Genomic DNA, 22,921 nt, shown 5'->3' on the forward strand with positions numbered 1-22,921 from the left:
ATGAAAATATGCCGCCCCGGGCGGCTGCCCGCTTCGCCCATGCCTAAAACCGCTACTGCCCATGATTTTGTGTTTGTGTTGTTTTTCTCTCCATTGTCATGTATTTCTTTTTCCTTGCTGCTGCTTGTGACATTTTAAATTTCCCCTTGGGGGTTAATAAAGTAATCTATCTATCTATCTATCTAGTTTGCATATTTTAATAGAGCGGAATTTCAAAATAATAATAATAATAATAATAATAATTTAAAAAAAACAACTAACACATTTCTATCTCAAATATAAGACATGCAGTACATAAGCTAATGATTTCAAGTGTATTTATGTTGGTCTAATTCAGTTTGACATTTCAATTAAAATGAAATTACATACATTGCACTTTTATGCATGCAGTCAACATGATTAATGGTGTTTTTGTGTTCATGTGCATGTCACAGCTACTAACAATGAACACATCCCCCTTCCTCCAAAACTGTGCAGCCTCTCATGTTGCACTTTTGCACTGTTTTTTTTTTTTTTATACAGTAAACTGTGGAAAATGTCAAAACAATCAAACATGCCAATACAAAATGTTTTTATTGATATGCCCACTCAGCCCAACTGCAGATGTCTGACTCTTCGGATCGATGCGACGTGAGATCATTTACAGCGATAGATATTTCAGGCCACCTAATACCCACTTCTGTGTGAGACATCTGCTGGGACGTTAACGGACAACAGTAACATTCAGTGATTTCTTTCAGGGTTCGATCGCTATTTCATCAGCCGAACACTGGAGAACAACAGAAGGAATATCTGGTTTGCAGAGTTCTGGGAGAACAACTTCCAGTGCAAGCTCAGCCGACATGCTCTGAAGAAAGGATCGGGCATCAAAAAATGCACAAGTGAGCACCCACTTAATAGCACTCAGTCTGTGTATTGATTGTGTACGCTGCAAATACCTCATATGTGTATCTGTGCTTGCAATGCATAGGTACGTTTGACCAGTAATTTATTTGTAGTTGAGTGAATAACAATTATTGTAAACGCGCTCTTGAATTTAGGCTAAATGTAATGGGTGGGAAGCTGTAATTTCATCAGAGTAATTTCATCATAGAGAAATAAAACGTCTCCATTAGTCGGTGCTGCCAAGTTCAGTTTGCAAGTGCTGCAGCCACAATCACAAAACTGTGCCATCACATAAGCTGAAAACAATCAATAGTAAATCCAATCTGCACATTAGAAACAAGCTTTCAGTTCATTAGAAGGCACTCTAACCCTGTCTCTCATTTCTCTGTGCAGCTAAGCACTGCGTTCACAGGAGCCCACTGTCACTGCTTGCTGATTTAAGTCTGGAGACCAGGGGCTCTAGTTTCCCGGCGCAGCGCGGGGTGGCGCAGTGAGGCGAACCCCGCGCAGAGCTAGTTTCGACCGGCGAAACGGCAGAGGCGGACAGTGTCCAAGTTTCGCAGGCGGAGGTTCGCCGAGATGGGAGTGGCGGCGCAGCGGGGGGAGGTGTCAACAGATTCAACTTGGCGCAGTGACAGTTTCGTGCCAAAAGGCTTCGCCGAGGTGCGCCAAAAGCTCGCAATCTGAAACCACGTCTACTTTCAGCGCAAGGCGGAGCGGAGCCGGCGCAGTGGAAGTTTGGCTGTCTGGCGCACATCACCAAAACCTCACAATCAGCACAAACGGTGCCAATCTCCTTTGATCTGACATCAGCTGTGACGGGACAGTTGATATGGAGATATATGTATGTGCTGATTGTGATCGCAGCATTGAATAGTGTTTTTTTCGGTATTTATTGCATCGTTCATGTGCCTGACATTCCGGAAGCCTGCCTGTGAGGTTTTGGTGACGTGTCCGCACAACTCGCCGGTCTCCGCTCCGCGCCTGTCTCCTGGGCTCCGCTCCGCCTGCGGCAGTAGACCTCCATGTCAGTTGTGTAAACTTTCATTACGCCTTCGCGCAGCGCATTTTAAAGGCGAGGACAGGGGCTCATTTGATTGGTTAAATGTGAATCGGCTGTGTCAAACCCACTCCACGCCTTCTCTCCTCCCTTGCGCCGGTAGGAGGGACGGCGGAGTACTTGCGCCACTGAGCATGGCGTGCCAAACTTGGAAAATCCGCCTGGCCACACCCAGTTGGCGAAGCGCATCTGCGCTACGCCCCCGCCTCGCCTGGTCTGCGAAACTAGAGCCCCAGATCTTAAAATGATCACCACTCGTGTTTGTCTTAATTTTAGTGACCGCTTTGGCGCTAAGCAGTCGTTACTTTGCTGTTTTGCAATCAATGTACAGTACACACATGGACTGACATTTTAATATAGACACATTTAGAGTAAACCACAGCAAAACCCATCAATCTATCTCTTTATTAGTTTTGAAACTTTTTTTTTTCATTTCTGCTTGTTTGCTTTCCTCTGAGCGATCAATATATTTCTTTTTCCTTGGATTTTTTTGTTTGTTTGTTTGTTTGTTTGTTTGTTTTGTTTTTGTTTTTGTTTTTGTTTTTTTGTTTTTTAATGTTTTTGTTGTTGGTTAACTTTGGCCATAGTGGATATACAGATACTTATGTGATTCCAGATATGTAAAGGAATTGATCCATCGCAGGGGATTTTTCCAGAACGATATTCATGAATAGATAACTAGAACATAAAATGTAAAAGCTTTTATAAAGTGGGTTGAATTACTGCTGTAAGGCACCAATCGGTGCTAGACGTTAGACAGATATATTTATATGCAAAGGCTGTGGAATATAACTTCAGTGCTTGGAATGACAAAGTGAACAATATCAATCAGGTAGGTCGATCATTTTATTGAACACATTATTGATGCTTTAAAATGAATCTTTCATCCTGAGTCACTGATTTGGAATTCACAAAACAATTCATTTGTGATACAAAAAAAAAAAAAAAAAAAGAGCATGGTACAGAAAAAAACAAAAAACAAAACAAAACAAAACAAAAACAAGAAAAAAACACATTTTTGGGCTTCAACAAGATTCAGGACACAACACATCTAAGATGCAGGCTTCAAAGCAGATGTCTGATCAGAATACTTGTCTTCAGATTTTGTTGAAAAATCCTCTGTTCTCTGCCTTTAGCTGAAGCTAATGCTCTGCCAAGCAGGCAGGCTCAAAAGGTACAGTAACAATGTGGTGGATTTTAGGACAATTGGGATAATGCTCAACCTCTCAACAATGTCAGAGAGGTTTTCTCCCGCAAGGTATGGAAAAGTTTCTCAGCACTGCCAGTGGGCAACAATCTCAAGTATTTTTCCCTTGGATCAGGTTATTTTGTCAAAACATTATGAAACTAACTGCAGAGACTGTAGTTACATAAAGTAATCCTGTGTAGTTTCATTATTTATAGACTTTGGTGTGTGTGTGTGTGTATGTGCGCGCGCGTGTGTGCGTGTGTGTGTGTGGATGGGGGGAGCCTGTGGTTTGCTGCAGCAGTTCACAAACGTTATCATCTACATCTTCCACTTACCTGTGTAATGATTTATTCATAAAAGTAACTTGGTCACTAACATTAAGCAGGGAAGCTGGTTAAAGCAGAAGCTTTTAAAACTAAAAGTGTGAGCTACCTAATTACTTTGGAGATAACTACAGTAGGGCTGTGAGTGTTCACATGTGTACACATTTACATGACAATCAAACACTAAACATAAGAAACAGGGATGCACCGATGCACTTTTTTCAGTTTGCTCTGATTCTGATACCTGGGCTTTGGGTGCGCACCTGTTTCGACTGTTATCACATCACTTAATGGACATTATCAATCAGAACAACTCCTCACTGCACCTTCTAGTGTATCACAAGGTAGCTAGCATCTATTCTTACTGTCAGACAGTGGTAACCACTCAAACGATACTTGGTTTCTAAAACTACACAAACTCTTAATGAAACACGTTTTTAATAAGAACATTAAAAAGCAGCATAAGTTGTTTTACTGTAAGTTTTACTTTCTGTAATGACAGGCTGTGTACACGCAGGACGTGTCAGATTTTCAACGGAATCTTTATTTATTTTTATTTTTTTCAAATAATTGTTTCCCAAGGTAAATATGAGCCAGATGTGTTTTAGTCCAAAGCAGTCTAGAAACTCTCAATATGTAAGTATGAATGTGAGTGTCTATCTGTGACTGGCCACCTGTCCAGGCTGTTTCCCTCCTTCCCCCTAACGCAGGGGGATTCAGGCTGTAAGGCAACACATGAGGTTAAAAAAAATTAATGAATGAAATTTGGAATGACCCTGAGACACATTATGAATTTTATCTGCTTACTGTACATCTTTAATACCTTAGCTTGGCATCCCTCTTTTCTGAATTGTTCTTTATTTTACCACCATGTTCTTGTCAGAGGACTCATTTGGAGGAAATAAGAAAAAACACGCATACCCTCAATCCATCCATAATTGATACATGTGCCGTCTCCAAGCCTACAGTTTCATTTCTCCAAGAGAGGAGGGAGACGTGAATGTAGAGATTTGATGGTGTGGAACGAGTTATCACCTTACATAGCGTATATGAAAAAAAAAAAAAAAATCGAACTGAACCCATGGTATAGAGTATTTCCCTTTTGCCATTGAGCTGTAGTGGTGGGTTGGTACAGTCATCACACTAAAATGTGAGCTTGTTTTAATTTTTACCAGGCCAGAGGTGGCTCAGAACAGGCCAGGACACGTGTAGAAGATGTGAGAACAGCAGAAAGTAAAGCTTGAATTTCACTTGACGATGGGCAACAAGATGACTGATGTGAATTTGATATCTTAATGTACCACAACCCAAATATACATCTGTAAACACGATCCTGGCATGTGCCTCAATTTCACAATTTAAGTACTTGACTAATGGCTTTACCCTTTTACATGACATGTTATTTTGCCATGGGGTGAGATACAGTATGGAGCAGTAACATATATCTGCAGTATATCAGTTTCTGTTTGTGTGTGCCTTGTGAAAAATTGCATTTCAAATTTAAAACTACACAGAAAAAATATTTAGACACTTTGTGGATAGGACAAAGGGTCTTTTATGCCAAGAACAATCTAATTATTTAAATAGCTAATTTATTGAGTAATTTGTGGCATGCTTATAAGCATGCTTATGATAAGCATCATTTTTCATGTAGGCATGTACCGTTATCCGTTTTTGTCAGACCGAGAACGAGTACTCATCTTTGGGTGCTTGCTGATACCAAGTGCCAATACAGGTACTTCAGCATTTACAATAACGACAAGGAGATGCTGTTTTTTTTTTTTTTTTTTTTTTTTCATGTAGGTGAACCAGTAAAATGGAACAATTTAAAATATGAGACAGGAAAAGTGCCTGTAAAACAGACAAAACATATGCTGACTGATGACTCTCTTAGGGATTGTTTTTTTTTTAAATCAATAACTCTGAACTCAAAACTCAATCCGGAAAGATCCGGATGAGGCAGACTTTAGGATAATCTTAAATGCCCGGACATGAAAAGGTTCTGTCACATTTTATTAGTTTGCGCACGTTGCACAGCTAACATGTTTTTCTTTTTCTCAGCAACCCGGCAACTTATCAGAAAATCAATTGCAACGCTGGAATCAGCATGCATTGTACAAGTTAGTGTTTGGTCACTCATTTGGTGGCATAATGTAATGATATTGATTGATATTGAGTATGAGTACATTAGTACAGTATCAACACCCCGATCGGCATCCCATTTTCATGTTAAAGGAGCAATAAGAGATTTTAGTTTCCTCTTGAGTTCCACCCATATGACTCTGTGTGCAACTGCGTAATAACAACAATAATAATGATAATAATAATAGTAACTTTATTTCTTTAGCACTTGGCCTAGCAGTGTTACAAAGTGCTGGGACTACTCTGTGGACTGTGGTCAATGCATTTTATAAGTGGATGAATGGATGTTTTAGATGCTCGTGTTGTAAATTTCATGATGGAAGAGATGCTGTCCTGCTGCCTCGGGCTCAGAGTTTATTTTGGTGACAAAGATCTACAAGCAGAACTCAACAGACTTCACGGTTAAGCCTCCTGGAAGTGTTGTGGCCCTGATTCAACAAATTATCTGTAATGGCAGATTCCCAAATGAAACACCCAAATGATGAGCTCTCGGCCTCACACGCCAAACGGGAGATGCACGGCTGAGTTTCTGTGGAAGAATTCACCCTCATTTAATGGCGAGGTCAAAGGTCACGGCATTGGGTGCCTGACCCACAGTTTGAAAACCACTGGTATAGCAGATCACTTCCTTGGTGCATAACTGAATGTCAAGTGTCATGATGAAGAAGTTATGAGACAGTAAATAAGAACAAAACAAATCAATTAAACTGAGGCTTAATTGTCATCTTGGCGGAGGGGAGAGACCCGACAGCGATCTACAACCTGTACTTCCAGAGAATATGTGCTCTAAAATGCTCTCTCTGTATGTTTTATCAGTTGTCATGGTGGCTGGTCTTGAGCTAAATTGCTGCTGCCCCTTTTCTTTCTTTGAGTAGCCCCAGGAGCGCTGTAAATTTTTTACAGGGAAGAGTTACAATCGTTCTGCTCAGAGTTCTTTGCAGCCGCTATCGCTATCTATCCCCATTGCTCTCGTTGTTTTTCTATGTCTCTACCTTTTTTTTTTTTTTTTTGCCTTTGTCGGATGGTCATCATTCAGCATAACATACGCTGTGTATGTTAAATCAAGTCAGCTTGCATTCGATTTCGAAAAGAACAGCCATTTGTGTGAGATTGTAAATTGGTTCTAATAGCCTATGGCAAGCCAAGTTTTTTTTAAAATTTTTTTATTATTATTTATTTTTTTAAATTTGTCTCATTACCTGCTCACATAGCAGGAAAGACTAGATTTCTCCCTTGGAAAAATCTGTGGATGATTTTTCTGCCCAGCCATGAGGTACTGGAAAATGGTGCTCTTAAAGTACTGATGTGATTATATTGGCATGCAGTTATACCATTTGTGGCACATCAAGGCTGTTAATAGCACAATACAAATCACCGGCCACAGGCTGATGTACCATAATAACAAGGCTGTAACTTCGTAAAGCCAGGTATTCAGGCATCACTGCTGAGACAATACAGCGCATACGAATTTGAGTGGATGGTAAACAACTTTTGAGTGCAGATGTATAATTCAGGTGCTCCTGCTGCTCTCTGGCCAGAGGTGCTTGTATCTGCTGACCCGGGGGCCAAGGTTTGCTTTGTACCTGCAGATTTACATTGTCACCGTCAGCCCACAGGGCACTTACCTGCTCGGTGTGGATATTCCCCAACGGCAGCAAAGCACAATCAATACTACTCACAACAGGTCATATACTGCTGACTATTTTCATTTCACCCCCCACACTGAAATAAATATCTACTCAAGTCAAGTATTTCTCTAACTGGCAAACGATAAATAGAGCAATATATAAAGTTGTTCATGCTTATTTCAAAAGGTTGGTGAATGGGAAAGTGCTAAAAATTCCCAGAATACTGTACCTAACTATAGGCTAGATAAAAGGTGGCTATATATAGGTTAAAGGTGCACTATGGAAAATTGCAGGGAGTCGACTGAAGTGAGGACCCTTTCAACTCAGCTGATAAAAAAAACAAGGAGTAAGCACAAGATTTGCTAGTCGAGTCCACAGGGTTCTCATCATCATCAAACTAAGTCATAGATTATGTGATTATTATACATACGTTGAGTTGAGTTTATGAGTGTGCACAGTGCACCTTTAACTCTCCAGTGGTGTGAATCTGAAACCTTTTCGCTTTGATGTTTTCAGACCATTTACTGTCTTAGTTATCCCCTGCTACGTATTAACAAAACTGTAAAATAGTATGATCTTGGCTTCCAGAGCAGAATGAACAGGAACTCCAGCAATTCCAGGTTATAGATACTAACTGAGCACAGTAGACTCATATACTTCAAAAAAAAAAAAAAATCAAGTTGACATTTACCATATCATTTGTTTAAATTTGAAGTCTTTGCAGTGTGGCATGCAGCAATATCATATTAAATTTTGATATCTGATCCTCTAGGAGCGTTTCCTGTACATCATGTTATCTCATGCTTCCCGTGAACTGAACCATAAAAAGTGATCTTGAGGAGCAGAATGAGCAAGAACAAGCTGATATAACCCTGATTGTGAACAGGAAGACAAACTGACAATAATAGAAAGACTTTGCATAATACCATTGCAGGCGATATTCTCTCGTATTCTCGCTGCATTGTCAGTAATAAGCAGGGCTGAAACATTTGAGATGAATGAACATTATATTCTGGGATCTCCAAATGTGCCCTTTTGAATATACTGTTGCAGGTGCAAATCCTACTCTCTGAAGAGATTATTCCAAGATTTTAATTTATCTCTTGTATTACATATATCACATTATCCACCTAAAACTGAGAGCAAATCCGTTACATTGAGCATTATTCCAGTTTCAGCAGAGAGAGATTCACTCTAAAAATATTGCATTCTGCTAAAAGCCACAGCGCTCCAGCCATTTCATGCAGAATTTCCTATAATTAAGGTGTCTTGTCTTACACTGGGCAAGAGGCCCAGCTGACAGCCTTTGCAGGTGCAGTGTTTGCTGCTGACGTCACTTCTCAGCACAAGGTAAGGCTCACAGATTGGGTGGGGAGTCAAGGAAAGTGGCTTGAGTCACTCAATTGCTCCGTATCCCTGTGGGCAGGAGTCATCAAGGCCAGCAGGAGACGGATTGGAGGACATGCCTGCATGCCTGCTTGATTGTCTGAAGTCTATTGCTCTCTGAAAACCAGTCAAGGCCACAACATGCGACTGAACAATGTTTGCCACATCTTTAATTCTCTTGAGATACAATCCAAACATGACAGTTCAAATTCTAGGGAGGACAACGACAAAGAGACATGTTTTCTTCGGCGCAGAAAAATTATGATTAAGCTGCAGCGGTGTGGAATAATTACGCTGTATTTTAGTCTTGGGCAAATCGAAATGAGATTTTCCATTTAAAAGTAATTTGTTATCCTTAATTTCTTACTCATAGATGTTTACTATAATTAATTCTGTTTAGGGAACAGTTAAAGCAGGAGAAGCCTATTTGCTATCCATAGCTTGCAGCTGTTTTCCAGCAACAATAGGTTCACTACAACTGACCGGCCATGTCTTGGCAAGCAGGGATGACAAGCACTGCCGCCTATTTTTGTCCCAGGGGAGATGATGCCCAGTCTTTGTAATTAGAACAGAAGATGGGAGTGGCCTGCATGGCTGTCATCTGAAGTGTGTCAAACCCATTACCATGGCCACACAAGCACACTGTTTCAACTTTTATATTAGAGACTTTGATTCCAAAAAAAAAGAGAGATGAAGCCGAGTATCTGCCTAATTATAATTCAGACCTTATCCAGATTTTGCCTCTAACTATTGAGGTAGACCAGGGAAAATTATACTTTAATTTATTGTATCCTTTGATAGATGAAAACTAGGTTTTAAAAAAAAGAAAGAAAATAGATATAATAATGGTAATAATAAACATAAAAACATAGCACAATATAATGGTGCAGAATGATTTGATGTACATGATGATGATGATGATGAAGTAAACCCTGACACCTTCATACAGGGCTCATAAAGGTCACAACAACACACATTTACAGAATTTGTCATGAGGTCAGATCCATAACAAGACAGAGCAAAATGTGATTTGCATCTCCTCTCAAGAATACTTATTGGGGTTTTCAGTAAGAAATATGAAATATGACAATAAAAAGTAGAGCATATATTGTGTGCCTAAAGCATTGGGGTTGTTACCAGAAAAAAAATGACATCTGACTCTATTCTTTTTTAAAAGGAATTCATTTCTTTACTTATTACTCCTCAAGAAAAGAATTTGTTACATTGCTTTTACATTGCACCCTGAAATGATACTGCTGGGCTCTCTTGCGGTTTTTAATAAAAAATCCTGCACATCATTAAATTCCAACCTTCTGAACTGTATTCACCACATTGATGGCTCTTTCATATGTGCTCAAAGTCCCAATTCCAATATTTATAACATGATTTGAGCATGGGATAAGACGAGATATTAGACAACAAGATAACTAGAGGCTAAAGAATGCAATGCAAGATCTGTTAGATGAGCAACTGTCATGCGATTACTGAAATTAGGACAATAATGACTTTAAAAAAATGATTTCAATAATGCATTATTTTGTAATGTATTACCCTCAAGGTTTCTACTTGTTGGATATTTTCATATCCTTTGTGGCAGCACAGAATCTTATACTAAACACAAACACAGTTCAGTGTTTGACCTATCGATACCAGTATGCCAGCCTACTCCTTGGCATACCCAAGAGACAACCAGGCAGCTCAGCAGCTCAGACCATGAGACTTCAGTCCACTTCTATCTAATGCTTTATATCCCTAAACATTTCAAGATAAGAACAAGAAAGATAGTGCAGCATGCACACATTGTAAAATAAACTATTTTTAACCTTCAAACTCAGAGTGGGGGAGTAACACAAAAGAAGCAACACGCCTCTATTCAAAAGAATGATGTGCACTGGCAGTGTTAAGTGCCAGCTGCTGTTTCGCTCTTTCAAAGTCTCAAGGCTTGTCGTGCTGAAACCCCTGGACCACTGATGAACAGATAGCAAGTTTTCATCTTCATTTGCAGTTTTGCTTGTTTTGCAGAAAAAAAAAGAAAAAAAAAAGTTTTCTCCAGCCGTCCTGCCAGCAAATCCACATTCTCACTCAGTCGCAGGGTCCAAAGTTAACACTCGCCAATCGCCAAATTGTGGGTAAATGTAGTCGCTGGCGAGTAAATTGTGGAGACTGCCCGCCACTCTGGCTAGAAGAAGTGAATTTCCTTCACGCTCTGGAGAAAGCCGCTGGTTTGCTGTCATTTCAGTCTGCTAGTTCTGCCGTGCTGTGTGTTGTGCGTAGTATGTTATGGCATCAGTCATCAAACCATGCCGTTTTTTGTCACAGTACATGAGGTTTATGGCAGGACTGGAGTCTCCAAGAAAGAAAAAGAGACTAGCTGAACTGCAGGGCAAAGAGACCGCTGCTGCCAGGGCCAGTCAAAGCACCGCCGCCTCGTCTGACACTGACTTCAAGGAAATTATGCTCTCGCTATATTGTTAATTCCTCTACAATATTCCCAGTCTCCTTAATGAACAATCTCTCTTGCACTTAAAAAAGAACCTGTTGAATTAATATTTCTGCATTCAGTTCGTGTTACTACTATTGTTAGTACACACTATTATAATCTTTTAATTGAAAGCAAGGTAGAAGTGACAGATACGCAGAAGCTACAACTACTATAGCATTAATTAAGGATCACATATTAGACTAAGATGATATGCTAAATAGTAATAATAGCAAATTGCAATTGTAAGGATGTATTATTTTTGGCTGATAAAAAAAAAAGTCAGCTAGTGAAATTCAGCCTGGTTCTAGGAGAATAGATTGTTTAAATGTATCCATCTGAACTGGAGTGTGTTGTGGCATGTCTTCAATCCCAGTAGGGGGATGGCTTCCTCTGAAATTACACATCAAAGAAGACATGTTATTAAATATTTATTAATCCAGGGAGGTTGTGAGATCAAAACTGTTAAAAAAAACAAAAAAAAAACAAAACAATCTTCGTCAGATGTTGTATACAAATCAAACAGAAACCCAGTAAAAGTATGTCATAGAAATTAAATTGTGAGATTACATTCCAAGAATATGTTGTATAGTGGTCAATGGGCAAAACGGTGTGTGTGTGCATGAGTGTGTGAGGGAGACAAAGAGAGAGCTGTGACAGCCACAAACAGACACTGATCCCTGCTTTCCTTCGGCTGTACTGCACATTTGCAGAAGCATAACTGATGATATTCAAGGCCCTTAAACATTCAAAGCCTTGTCAAGGATGGTAAACCGCCTCTTCCAAGCAGGCAAATACTGATGCAGGATACAGATAATGGCAGCAAGACAAACAAAACCCATTCATCTGTTTAGAGCCGGCATCTGTTAACATTAATTGTCTCTCGTTAAGATAAGAAACGGCTGCAATAGACGCCCACCGGGCCTGCAAACAAAACAGGTCTCTGCTTCATCTTTTTCTTCTTGTTTTTTCCTCTTATCATGACTTAGACTATGTAATTTTTGTAATATTTACATCAGGGGCACACGAGAATTATGAACATAAAAAACAATGTCCACAAGTTTGTTGAGTTAGATAGAGGTTAATGGTAATTGAAGGCAAAGAGGCAAAGAGCTTAGATAATATTCCCTTGATGACAATAAACACTTAATTTCAATGTATTATTATTACCAAAATGTCAGAGCAATTATTAAAAAAAAAACTGCACTAATTAGGAATAAGTCTGCAAAAGCACAATGGGGCCAATTTTCACGCGCACCAATTAGCACACTGAAATTTATTACGGCCACTTTCCCCACATGATGTGTTATTGACCTTATCTGTTTCATAACCGATGGCATCATTCTTGCATTTTCTGTCTTTCACAGATGGTTTGAATTGGTACAAATTATTCGGCGTGCTTCATTTCTGAACACGGTGTTCACTCTCAAACGGAGTGTAGAGCAGAGTTGCCTGGCAAAACCAAGAAACTGTCATTCTGTCTACATAGCAATTTCGCTTTTCTAACACAAGCATCAGCCTTCGAAAAACACAAGCAAGCAGCCTGACGAAATCCTTCCACTGGGTTGAGGCATATGAACTACTGTAACAGGATGTCAGTGTTGTTGGTTTGACTTTAATAAGCTCTTAAGAAATTGTCACACAGGATGAAAACACATCAAATGCTATCTGTGACTTCAAAGATCAGCTGTCTTCCCTGTCTCTCCGTACAAACTGTATCCCATTTCCTCGGAGGACTCTCTTTGCAATGCTCTGTCACCTGCTAATTTTATGGTGTGAACGTGCAACATTAAGTAAACTTAAGCAACTGCTTTTAAAAGGTTTGCGGTGGCAACTACAATATGCTTGTGACAAATCGTTGTACACTTTGCTGAGCTCCTGTCAACGAGCCTTTATGCCACATTCAGCACATTGAAAATGCCAGGTGACTTATTTCACTTTGTAAGAGTCAGATTACCTTTATAAGAGAGAATTAGCAGCTGCATCCTGCCTTTATTGAGCGTGATGAAACTGTGCTAGGAATTAAAAACAAGGGGGGGCGGCAGTGTTAAAGTGGTGTTCAAATCCGAGACGGTGAGAGCTGTGCACTTGTGCAGTGGATATGTTTACCCAGCTCCCTTTCATATCAGCCCTGCCAATGCTAAGATTAGTAAGAAAATGAAGTGTCAGATAGTGGTGCCTCCTCGTCCTGTTTGTGTCTAACCGATTCTGTCACCAGTTGTTGCCGTGGCCTTTAAGAATGAAGAAAGGCAACGAATACAAAACACAATCTCACTTGTTTATTGTGAGGATCCCCTTTAGTCGATGCACTGATGACCTGATGGCTAGTCTTCCTGGGGTCCAAGACAACATTACACAATACATGTGTACAGTCAAACTGGCAAAAATAGAAAAGAACCAAAAACAATAAACTAAAACAAAGATTTAACGATAACAATAAGCTGCCGCAGAGTCTCTTTGTAACAGTCAGCCATTAGGGACGTGCATGTATATCTATACTGGCGTGGGAGGAATAGACCCAAGTTTCTGGGGTCACTTTCAGAGGCATATGACCAAACCGTCGAGCAATAACCCAAGTGACGCATAACTAAAGACCTGCCTGCCTGACATAACAATAAAGGTAGAAGAAATGCCACATTTTCAAATAATGTCAATGGCTCTGCCTGTCTGAGAAACAATCTCGTCAGTGAGATCTGACCAAGACCGTGAACAGTCAAGCCGCAGGCCATGAAGCTTTACTGTCTTGGCTTGTTTCCAGAAGTGGAGGAAACTGATTACATTAACCTGTAGTGCTGCTGTAACCAAGTCGCTTTTTTATGTACTTGTACTTTTTTGAGTATTTTTTAAAGTCTTACTTCTAATTATTACTTCTAATTAAGTCCATTTTTGTGTGTGTGTTTCGAGTATTGTACTTGTAGTTGAGTCTACATGGTCCTCACTGCAACCATCCCTCTGCAGTTTTGCAAAATGAACCCTTAAAAAAATCTAGTTTGAGCCATGTACTTTTGTCCTTTTATTTCTGAAATGAAAAGATCAAACCAAACAAAGTAGCTCAGTAACTTTTACTTCAAGTACATTTAGTAGATTTTTACGGCAGTACTTCTACTTAAGTAAAATATCAGCAAAGTAAGAGTACTTCTACTTGGACAACAGTCTGTAGCACTCTTTCCACTACTGCCTGTTGTATAGGCACACCCACTAGCTGTAAGTCCAGCTTTGGGTCAATTAATAATTTATGCCTGGGCTTGAATACCATGCACATAGTCACTGTATTTACTTAAATAAGAAAGGGGGATTTGTCATCAATGTTTACTGCTGGTCGGTACGTAGCCAAAATGGGAGTCCAGCAATTATGAGCAGAATTAGCATAAGCACAAAGTTGACACAGCGAATATTAAGAACATTCATTTTTCATGGAGCAAAGTGACTTTAATCTCTTTATTTATTTGTGAAGTCCTTTTAGAGGTTGGAGATTCAGAGTTGGCGACGTATTGCTGGAGACGTGCCAATCTTTCAGTGCCCAGACTTTTATTCCTGTCGGTCTGGCTGTCCGGTTAGTTAAAGGCTAAAACAGTGTCCTGCTGTCACTCTCCCTGCTCCGGCTATCTGCCAGGGCATTGGCTAATAAAAGGATTAGGATGTTAATTGAAACCTTGCTTGGTGATTAACACATTTTCAAAGCATTAGAACAGCCCCAGCTATGATTAATATACACCTGTCATAACTAATTACGTTAATGCTGAAGAATGATTAGACCTGTCTCGTTCTGTCTTCCACTCCTCCTCCACCACTCTATCACGATCTCTGCTCTTGATTAATGGGGCTGAGACAGTATGAGGCTTTGTGGGGATAAACAAGAAGACATTACACAAACAAGAGCTGAAGGTGGTCCAAGAAAGTTCCCAAAGTAATCAAAATTCAATTTAATTGAGAAACCTTTGTATGGTTTCAAATTCTAAACCATATTATTTCTTCAAAAATCCTTGCACAATGGCAAACGGTAATACCAAGGTTGTTTGTTGCAGTGACACAGGAAAAAACTAGGATGTGTGATTACTGAAAGAGCCTTGTTGAAAAATCTGGAGTTGCTCTAATTCCTAATCAGTGATATGCAGACCAAAATGAAAAAGGCTGCATATTAGTCCATTTCAGATTCTGTGAAAATAGATTCTTTGATTAATGTCTAGAATAAATAGCATATAATTAGTTGTTAACATGCATGCCAGCCCTTAAATAAATTAAATATGGATGGATATGCAGTTTAGTAATCAAGGCTCTTGAAAGACTATTATTTGCTTGATTTTATACTTCTTGCGGTCATTGTTTTGCCCTTTCATTTGTGATCCCTTGTTGTATAAGTCCAGCTTTTTTGCCTTTACTATTCTCTTATTCACACTGAAGGCTCAGCCGTTCTTGATTTTCATTCTGCAAGACACAGTAAAATTTGGTCTGGGTTTAAACTTCAGTTTAAAATTAAAATAGCCATCACATCTCTGCTGGTATTCACAAACATTTATTGATTCTGTTGCACGCAGCGGGGGATAGTTCCATGTTGTGAATAGTAATACTTAATGTTTTCTTTCAGACCATGAGCGGATCGGGAAAGACTCATCCTATGAGCAGGAGGGGAAGGTCCAGTTTGTGATTGATGCAGTCTACGCCATGGCACATGCTCTACACAACATGCATAAAGACCTCTGTCCCGGCAAAGTCGGCCTCTGCTCCAAGATGGAAACCATCAACGGGACCCTGCTGCTCAAGTACATCCGCAATGTCAACTTCACAGGTGTGTGCTCTTACATCATATGTGCCACCAGAGACAGGAATACACATAAATGCATGCAAATGTACACACTTCACACTACAATCACCAACTATGATTGCTGGTTAATCTCTTAATGGCGCTGAACAACAGCAAATTCACAGTTATCTGCTGAAAGAAGCTTCCAAAGGTAATTACTGCAGTTCCAAAATAAATGTGGTGCAGGGTGCAAACAGCTTTCCCACCAACAGATCTAGATTTTTTTTTTTTTTTTAAATCCAAACTTTAAAAAAAAAAAAAAAAAAAAAAAACTAATTACAAAAGAGCACATGAAAGTGAAAAGGCATGAGTGCATGGAATACATTTACATTTTAATGTGGACTATGGATTTCCATTTGCTACACAGTACAACTGAGATTCAGATGTTTAAGCGTATGGAAATTCTCAGGTATCATAAGAAGGTTATTCGTACAAAAGCTATGAGATTGTGCTAACATTCACTGACAATCTCAATTTCTGATGCTTGTATCACAGGGATTGGTGCAGAGGTGTCTGAGGTGTTTGAATGTATTGCAACTTGCATGCCCTAGTTTTATATTCACACAACACACTCACGCGTAGTGTTTGCGAGTATGGCTTCCAATTATTAGTTGACTGGATGTAAATTGCACACTGCAGCGAGGTACACGTAGCAGAGATCCATAGGAGGGTTAATAATCAGCAGCAAGAACTGTCATTTTTTATCATAGCTGGTGATGCGCAGGAGCTGGGCTTTGCGAGACGTGCATTTCCCACCCTGTCTTGTCAGCGGCCAAACATGCGATCTCTTGTTTGAAGTAGACTGGCTGCTGCCTTTAAACTTTAAATACATGACATGAGAGAAGATACCAATCTGCACCAGCAAGACCAGCATGCTTTCTCCAGTCACAGAGAGTAGCTGCTCTAAACCTCAGCACATTACATTGCTGGCAGATATTTGCAAAACCCCTAGAGACAGAGGTGGGTGTAAGGTGAATATAACAACCAAATAAACAGGGCAGAGTGGCTCTGAGCCTTGCATTGCTTGTAATGCTGGTGATGCATGAATGCAAGCTTATTCTACTTTTAATGATGCAATGGTATTTCCACCATCAGATAAGTGCTATTCGGCTATGTTGTGCCAGTGCTAATAGAGTGAAATGATTATTATGGATAACCAGAGCAACAACATGTGCAAACAATAGCAAGTGAATAGATGAAGGCAGTGGAGATAATGATGTACTATATAGCCAAGCAACATTATCATTTATATATAAAAAAAATAATAATAATAATTTATGACCAGAAAATATGCAAGATGCTCCAAACACAGCTTTATAGCAAGATGCACACATTCTGAAATGAAGTATCATGAGTGTACATGATAAAATATATACATCTAAGTAGTGGGATATATACATAAGCCGGCCATGTAAGCAGCATTTGCTGAATTTACCATCAGCAGGATGAGGGCCATGTTGCGAATATTAATGTGCATGTAAAGTCATGATAAGAATGTAACCCCTCTCTCAGCAGAATGCGGTTATAATAACTTGAACTAATTACACATCAGATGAGCAGAGGGTCAGTATGACAGAGTGTTCATGCAATCAAGCAGATTGCAACATGAGCATATTGACACAGTCACAACACAGCTTCACCCTCTTGGGCAATTATACAGTAATGGTTACATTCATTTGGATGACGGTTGCAGAGGGGGATCCCTGCAAGTAGGGCAGCCGCAGAACTGCAGGAAACAGACAGGATTAATGTAAACGCTAATGTATCCTAAATGAAATGAGATTGAATTCACTTTTATGAGAGGTCTCTAGGTTTACAGATGTATATAAAAGAAACTTCCTTCAAACATAAACATTGGATTAGAATTGAATCATTATTTCCCAAATGGAGTTGGGGAGGCGACTGTGCAGCACTAAGCAATGCATTACTGTAGACCCCCATCTTCAAAGTCAAAATATTGTTTACCTGTTCTTGAGTGCGCTTATTACTATGTAATCAGGTCACTTCTCATTTGTGTAAAACCTCCTCCAGAGGAAAAAAAAAAAAAAAAAGAAATCCTGTTTGGAGGTGTATCCTGAAGTCACATTGGTTTAAAGTTTTACAAGATAGATTGATTCTCCAAGCACTGATGGCGCAAACACTTAATCTGAGGAGGGCTTATTAAAACTTATATACCTTATGCATTCCTTTATTCATAGTTATATTACTGGAAGGCTTCTCAGCACTGGAGCCATTGGGGTTACAACAAGGAGGGCTAGAAAATCAATGCTGCTAATACATTACTGGAACAGTGCATAGCTCTTTCAGAGTCTCTCAGCACAGTGAAATGGAGAATTTGAGAGAGAAAAAGGAAAAGGAAAACAACGGGATATGTCCACATTATCCCACAGAATTCTGGGAATACTGCAGGATCTATAGGCACTCATGCTGACTGGAGGAAAGAGGAAACCTGGCCACTACAGATAATGTTGATGACATTAGTACTTATTGATGCAGGGTACTTACATTGTAATCTCTAAAAGGAAAATGCCCCTTGCTATATTTAAGCCTAGCATGTATTCAGTGATACTTGATGCTATTTCAAAGAGGTTTTAATGCTTTTTCTTTTTTAAGTAACCATACAAACAGACACCTTTGAGTCACATAAGGACCTGACATTTATTTTAAGGTAATGAAAGTACATTCAGTTGCATCAAAAGGTTCAACAAAATATCGCTTATTCAACCCAACATAGAGCACAGCATCGCTGCTGCAAAATGGTCAGGCTTCTTCCATGTGCCATACCAACAGGAATTTAGCACAATGTGAAAAAGTTATTGTCGTAAATGTGTGGTTGTGTGAAAATAATGGGCACTTTCCTGCATATCAGAATGAAGTATTTCCCTCAGACAATGGCATTAAGACGGCTAACTGTTGTAACAGCTTGTAAAATTATCCTGAATTACCAGCTGAGAGGTATATGATCCAAATGCCTTTCTTCTGACCAAGAAACCAGGAAAGTTGAGCACCAGTGCAAACAGAGAATGGAAGATAAACTATAGCATGAAACACTAAACTGTTTCTGAGGTCAGTGTCACAAAAGGAAGAGTGGAAGCTGAAAAGATAATCAACCCCAGCACTGGCCCTTAACTGTGCTCAATTGGATGACTAATAACCATGCAAGCCTCCATTTAGAGCAGCCATAAATTACAGCCTCTGACAGCTGTGAATCTTGGTATTTCAAAGTTTGCATTTATGAGGGAATGGTGGCAGTGATCTATTTTTTTTTTTTTATTTATTTAACTTTTATTGTTAGGTTTATGGCAAATGCTTTCAGAGTTCACAGGGACCTTTCAAGTTTTGCAAAACGAACGCAGAAAACCAATCTCTACTTTTTTTGGCCACTTTTTATAAAATATTTCCAAACATAATAGATTTCCCATTGCTTTGACTAATAGCATGCATAGCAGTGGAGAGGCCAATCTTTCTTCAAATCGTTACAGTCCCAATCATGAGATCCTGAGACTGTGTTTGCATACATTTTCATTTCTTGGGAAAGACACTGTAGAGGCTGCCAGCATTACCTTCAATGAGACAGTGCATCTTAAAACTGAGAATAACACTGACAGGGTTGGAATTTTAATTCACCGAGCAGGCACTGGTGAGTAGATTTACGCTGAGTAATTTGAATTTAAGGACCACTAACAACAAAACTGAAATTCACAGCCATTACAGCACCTGTGATCAGTAATCCTAAATCACGTTTACATGCTCATTCTCTGCCTGACTTATTACATTATTAACAGGTAGAATTAAGAAAGTAGGCTAATTATAATCAATATACTATCTTCAGACTTCTGCACACATTTCTTCCCCTGCCTCCTCTTTAATTTCAGTGCAGTTGGCAGCTCTGTAGCTGATGGCAGTAGATGGGTTTTCCTAAACTGCATGGCTTTCAGTCTTTTTGTGTAGTGTTGCCAGGGTTGAAATGAAGGCCTACTCATTAAACAAAGCTGCTGGCTTATTATCTCTGGCTATGCATGGAAATAGCATCTTCTTGTGACTGAATGTGAAAGGTGACGTGCTCACCTCACCCATACACCCATGTTCTGTTTACAAAAACATCCACTCAAGGTATACAGTACAAATTAATGGAAACATACATCCTAGGTTGCCTCACTGCTTAAGTAAGCAGAAAATCCTTAATTAATGCACATGACATTTGTTTTGGACATGCCCTCTTGATAAATTCATTATTATTATCATGCTGCATTAACACTGACAAATTTCAGTGAAGGCCATGGTAAACACATACATTTGCAGAGCAGAGAAGAAGTAATACTCAGCACTGCTGTGACTCATAGGTTTCAGCAATTAATGCTAAGATCAATACTTTTATACATTTATGTTTTTTTTTTCTTTTTATTCCTGTGGTATGGGAAAGTTCAGATTCACAAGGCCTCTCCTCTCAAAGCAGGAACATGAGAAGTAAGACTCAAAGTTGATACCATCAAGTTGTCAGGTCTGGAGATTTTTTATACCCTTTATCTGCTCTGAAACAGAAAAAATGTGTTTTTGTCTCTGGAAATTTTTCCACAGCGCTATCACTGTCACCTTTACCATATTTCCTCATCCATTTTCTCTGAAGCACCTGTAAAATTTATTGCACGGTGCCTCCAGCTGTTTACTCTGCACAATTAAAAACATGTTTCCATCTGCAAATTAGACAAAAAAAAACCTTCCCTTTAAAAGCTTATGTCATTGCTGACGCTTTATTTACTGAAGATGCTTTTGCCCAGTATTTCTGCATGACTCAACAGTTTACATATACAGAAATAGTGAATATTAAGGGCAAGCATTGTGCAGATGAAGGGAAGGAGCACAGAAGCGGGGCGAGCAGACAGAGAGAGATGGGGATCCTATTAATGCTCCTTTCCTCAGAGATGCTTGTGAGCTCTGTTGTGGGCCCTCACCACTAAATCTGTGAGTTCTCATTTCCTCACACCCCAATTTACTAACAAGTTGAGAAGGGGAATTGGTGAGGGGTTTGTGGGTTCACTTAGGAACAGGCCGACACAAAGCAGAGGGGTGAGAGAGAGACCTCAAAGTGGTAATCAGCATGAGCGCTGTCATTCGTTAGCACTCTGAGAGGGGACCTTGAGGATAACAAGTGATGGGGCAATAGGCAGAATGAAGAGTGTGAAATGATATGGGAACATGAACAGACAGCAGCCCTGGCCCTCCTCAAAGGACCAGGACAACATGGCTGTCAGCATCCATTTTGCTCCCATCATTAACAGCATAACAGCGTTTGAAACCGCGGCTTGAAATCCCATCACAGCCTCTTTTAATTTTAGAGCATTATGAAAACAAAAGGCTTCGGATCATATTGTCCGATGCTGGATCTTAGCAGAAAGTGGAATTCTGCTCTTCAAAACAATACAAATCTGTTAAGAAGTGTGAGTTTCTGCCACATCAGCATTTCTGGGACTGTTATACAAAACTTTGTAATTTTTTTTTTTTTTTTTTCCTGCTCAGGAATTGCCGGCACTCCAGTGGTCTTCAACGTGAATGGAGACGCCCCCGGTCGCTACGAAATCTACCAATACCAGATCACAAACAACACCACGGAATACAAGATCATCGGCCACTGGACAGACCAGCTGCACTTGGATGTATGATTGTTGTCTTAAATTGCATACAAATGTGTCTTATATTGACTGTGTGCTTGAGCTTTATGGAATATATGAGTGACAGATGAATTTTTTTCTTTCTGCGTGATCAAGCTCAGTATCAACGCCAGCTTCAACAATTAGCCATAAGTGGCTGTTGATACATCCCATATTTGGCCGTTAAGCATTTAATTAATCGCTGAGCTCATTCTTGACAGGAATATAAAAAAAGGCGGATGGCAATAAATTTAAACAACTGCAGCTTCACCAGCGCTGAATAATGATGACCATGATTTCAGTGACTAATTGATTGGAATTACTCATAAAATAAAATCCTTAAGAAGTAATGGAACCCTTAATAGGATGAAGGCCACATGTGATTAATGAGAATAAAGTCTGTGTTTTTGTCTCATGAGTCTGAAGTTTAACGTTAATCTTAGAATTTTGATTTTATTCTCAGAATTCTGACTAATAGTGACTAATTCACTAGCATTAGTCATAAAAAAATCAACAAGAAGTGATAGAAAAAAAATTATGGAAAATTACAGCCACACACACACACACACACACACACACACACATACATAAAAATGAGTTCTCAGATTAAAGACTGTCAGAAGTCAGACTGATTTTTTCTCAGAATGCTGACTTTATTCTCAGAAGTCTGAATCCTGATTTTAATCTCACAATTCTGACTTTAATCCTGCAATTCTGACTTTATGTTCAGAATTTTGACTTTAATTTCGGAATTATGGCTATCTACAGAGGCTGACTCACTCACTGCTAACCAAATCTATCAATGGCTACAAATAAAGTAATCTTGACCTTGACCTTGACCAGAATTCTAACTTTTTTCTCACAATTGGTTATCATAGTTCAGAGCTGGTGAAGGTACAGTTGTTTAAATGTATTTTATTCCTATCAAGAATAAAGGATTCTGAGATTAATATCTGAATTCAGTTTTTTGTTTTGTTTTGTGCTGTTTTGTTTTGTTTTGTGGCCTTAATCTTCTTCCATACCTCAATATAACGTTATCAAAGGCAAGAAAATTGGCATGACGTGACCTCAAAATGTACTTTCTCATCTAGGTCTCTTGGTGTCTTTCAACAGTACTGTCTTGACATGCGAGCCCAGCCAACAATTACGGAAATTTCAGTATTGCCATCAATATTTGGCTTTGATTCAATGTGGATCTGCACCATGTTGCAAAAGCTACTGCCATTAAAAATGATCTTAAATGCATGCACGCAACTTAGAGTATGCATTGGGCCATAGCCAAGGGATATAATTCCCTTCGATCACTTCTTGGTTAACTTTCAAATTTATAAACATACTGATTAAAAGCAGCGTGGGTCAACCCATAGTAGGTTGTATTTC

At 39.4% G+C, this 22,921-nt stretch overlaps 1 protein-coding gene across 1 annotated transcript in view; it reads left to right on the plus strand.

Annotated features, from left to right (window-relative positions):
- Positions 1 to 22,921, plus strand: part of LOC115361882 (metabotropic glutamate receptor 4-like) — a 68,981-nt gene that overhangs the window by 29,350 nt on the left and 16,710 nt on the right. Inside the window, exons 4-6 of the mRNA XM_030055576.1 lie at positions 741 to 881; positions 15,678 to 15,878; positions 21,411 to 21,547. Of these exons, the coding sequence (XP_029911436.1) occupies positions 741 to 881; positions 15,678 to 15,878; positions 21,411 to 21,547 (479 nt within the window). The remainder of the gene's footprint in view (positions 1 to 740; positions 882 to 15,677; positions 15,879 to 21,410; positions 21,548 to 22,921) is intronic.

The sequence above is a fragment of the Myripristis murdjan genome, chromosome 7 (assembly GCF_902150065.1).
Source record: "Myripristis murdjan chromosome 7, fMyrMur1.1, whole genome shotgun sequence".
NCBI classification, from domain to species: Eukaryota; Metazoa; Chordata; class Actinopteri; order Holocentriformes; family Holocentridae; genus Myripristis; species Myripristis murdjan.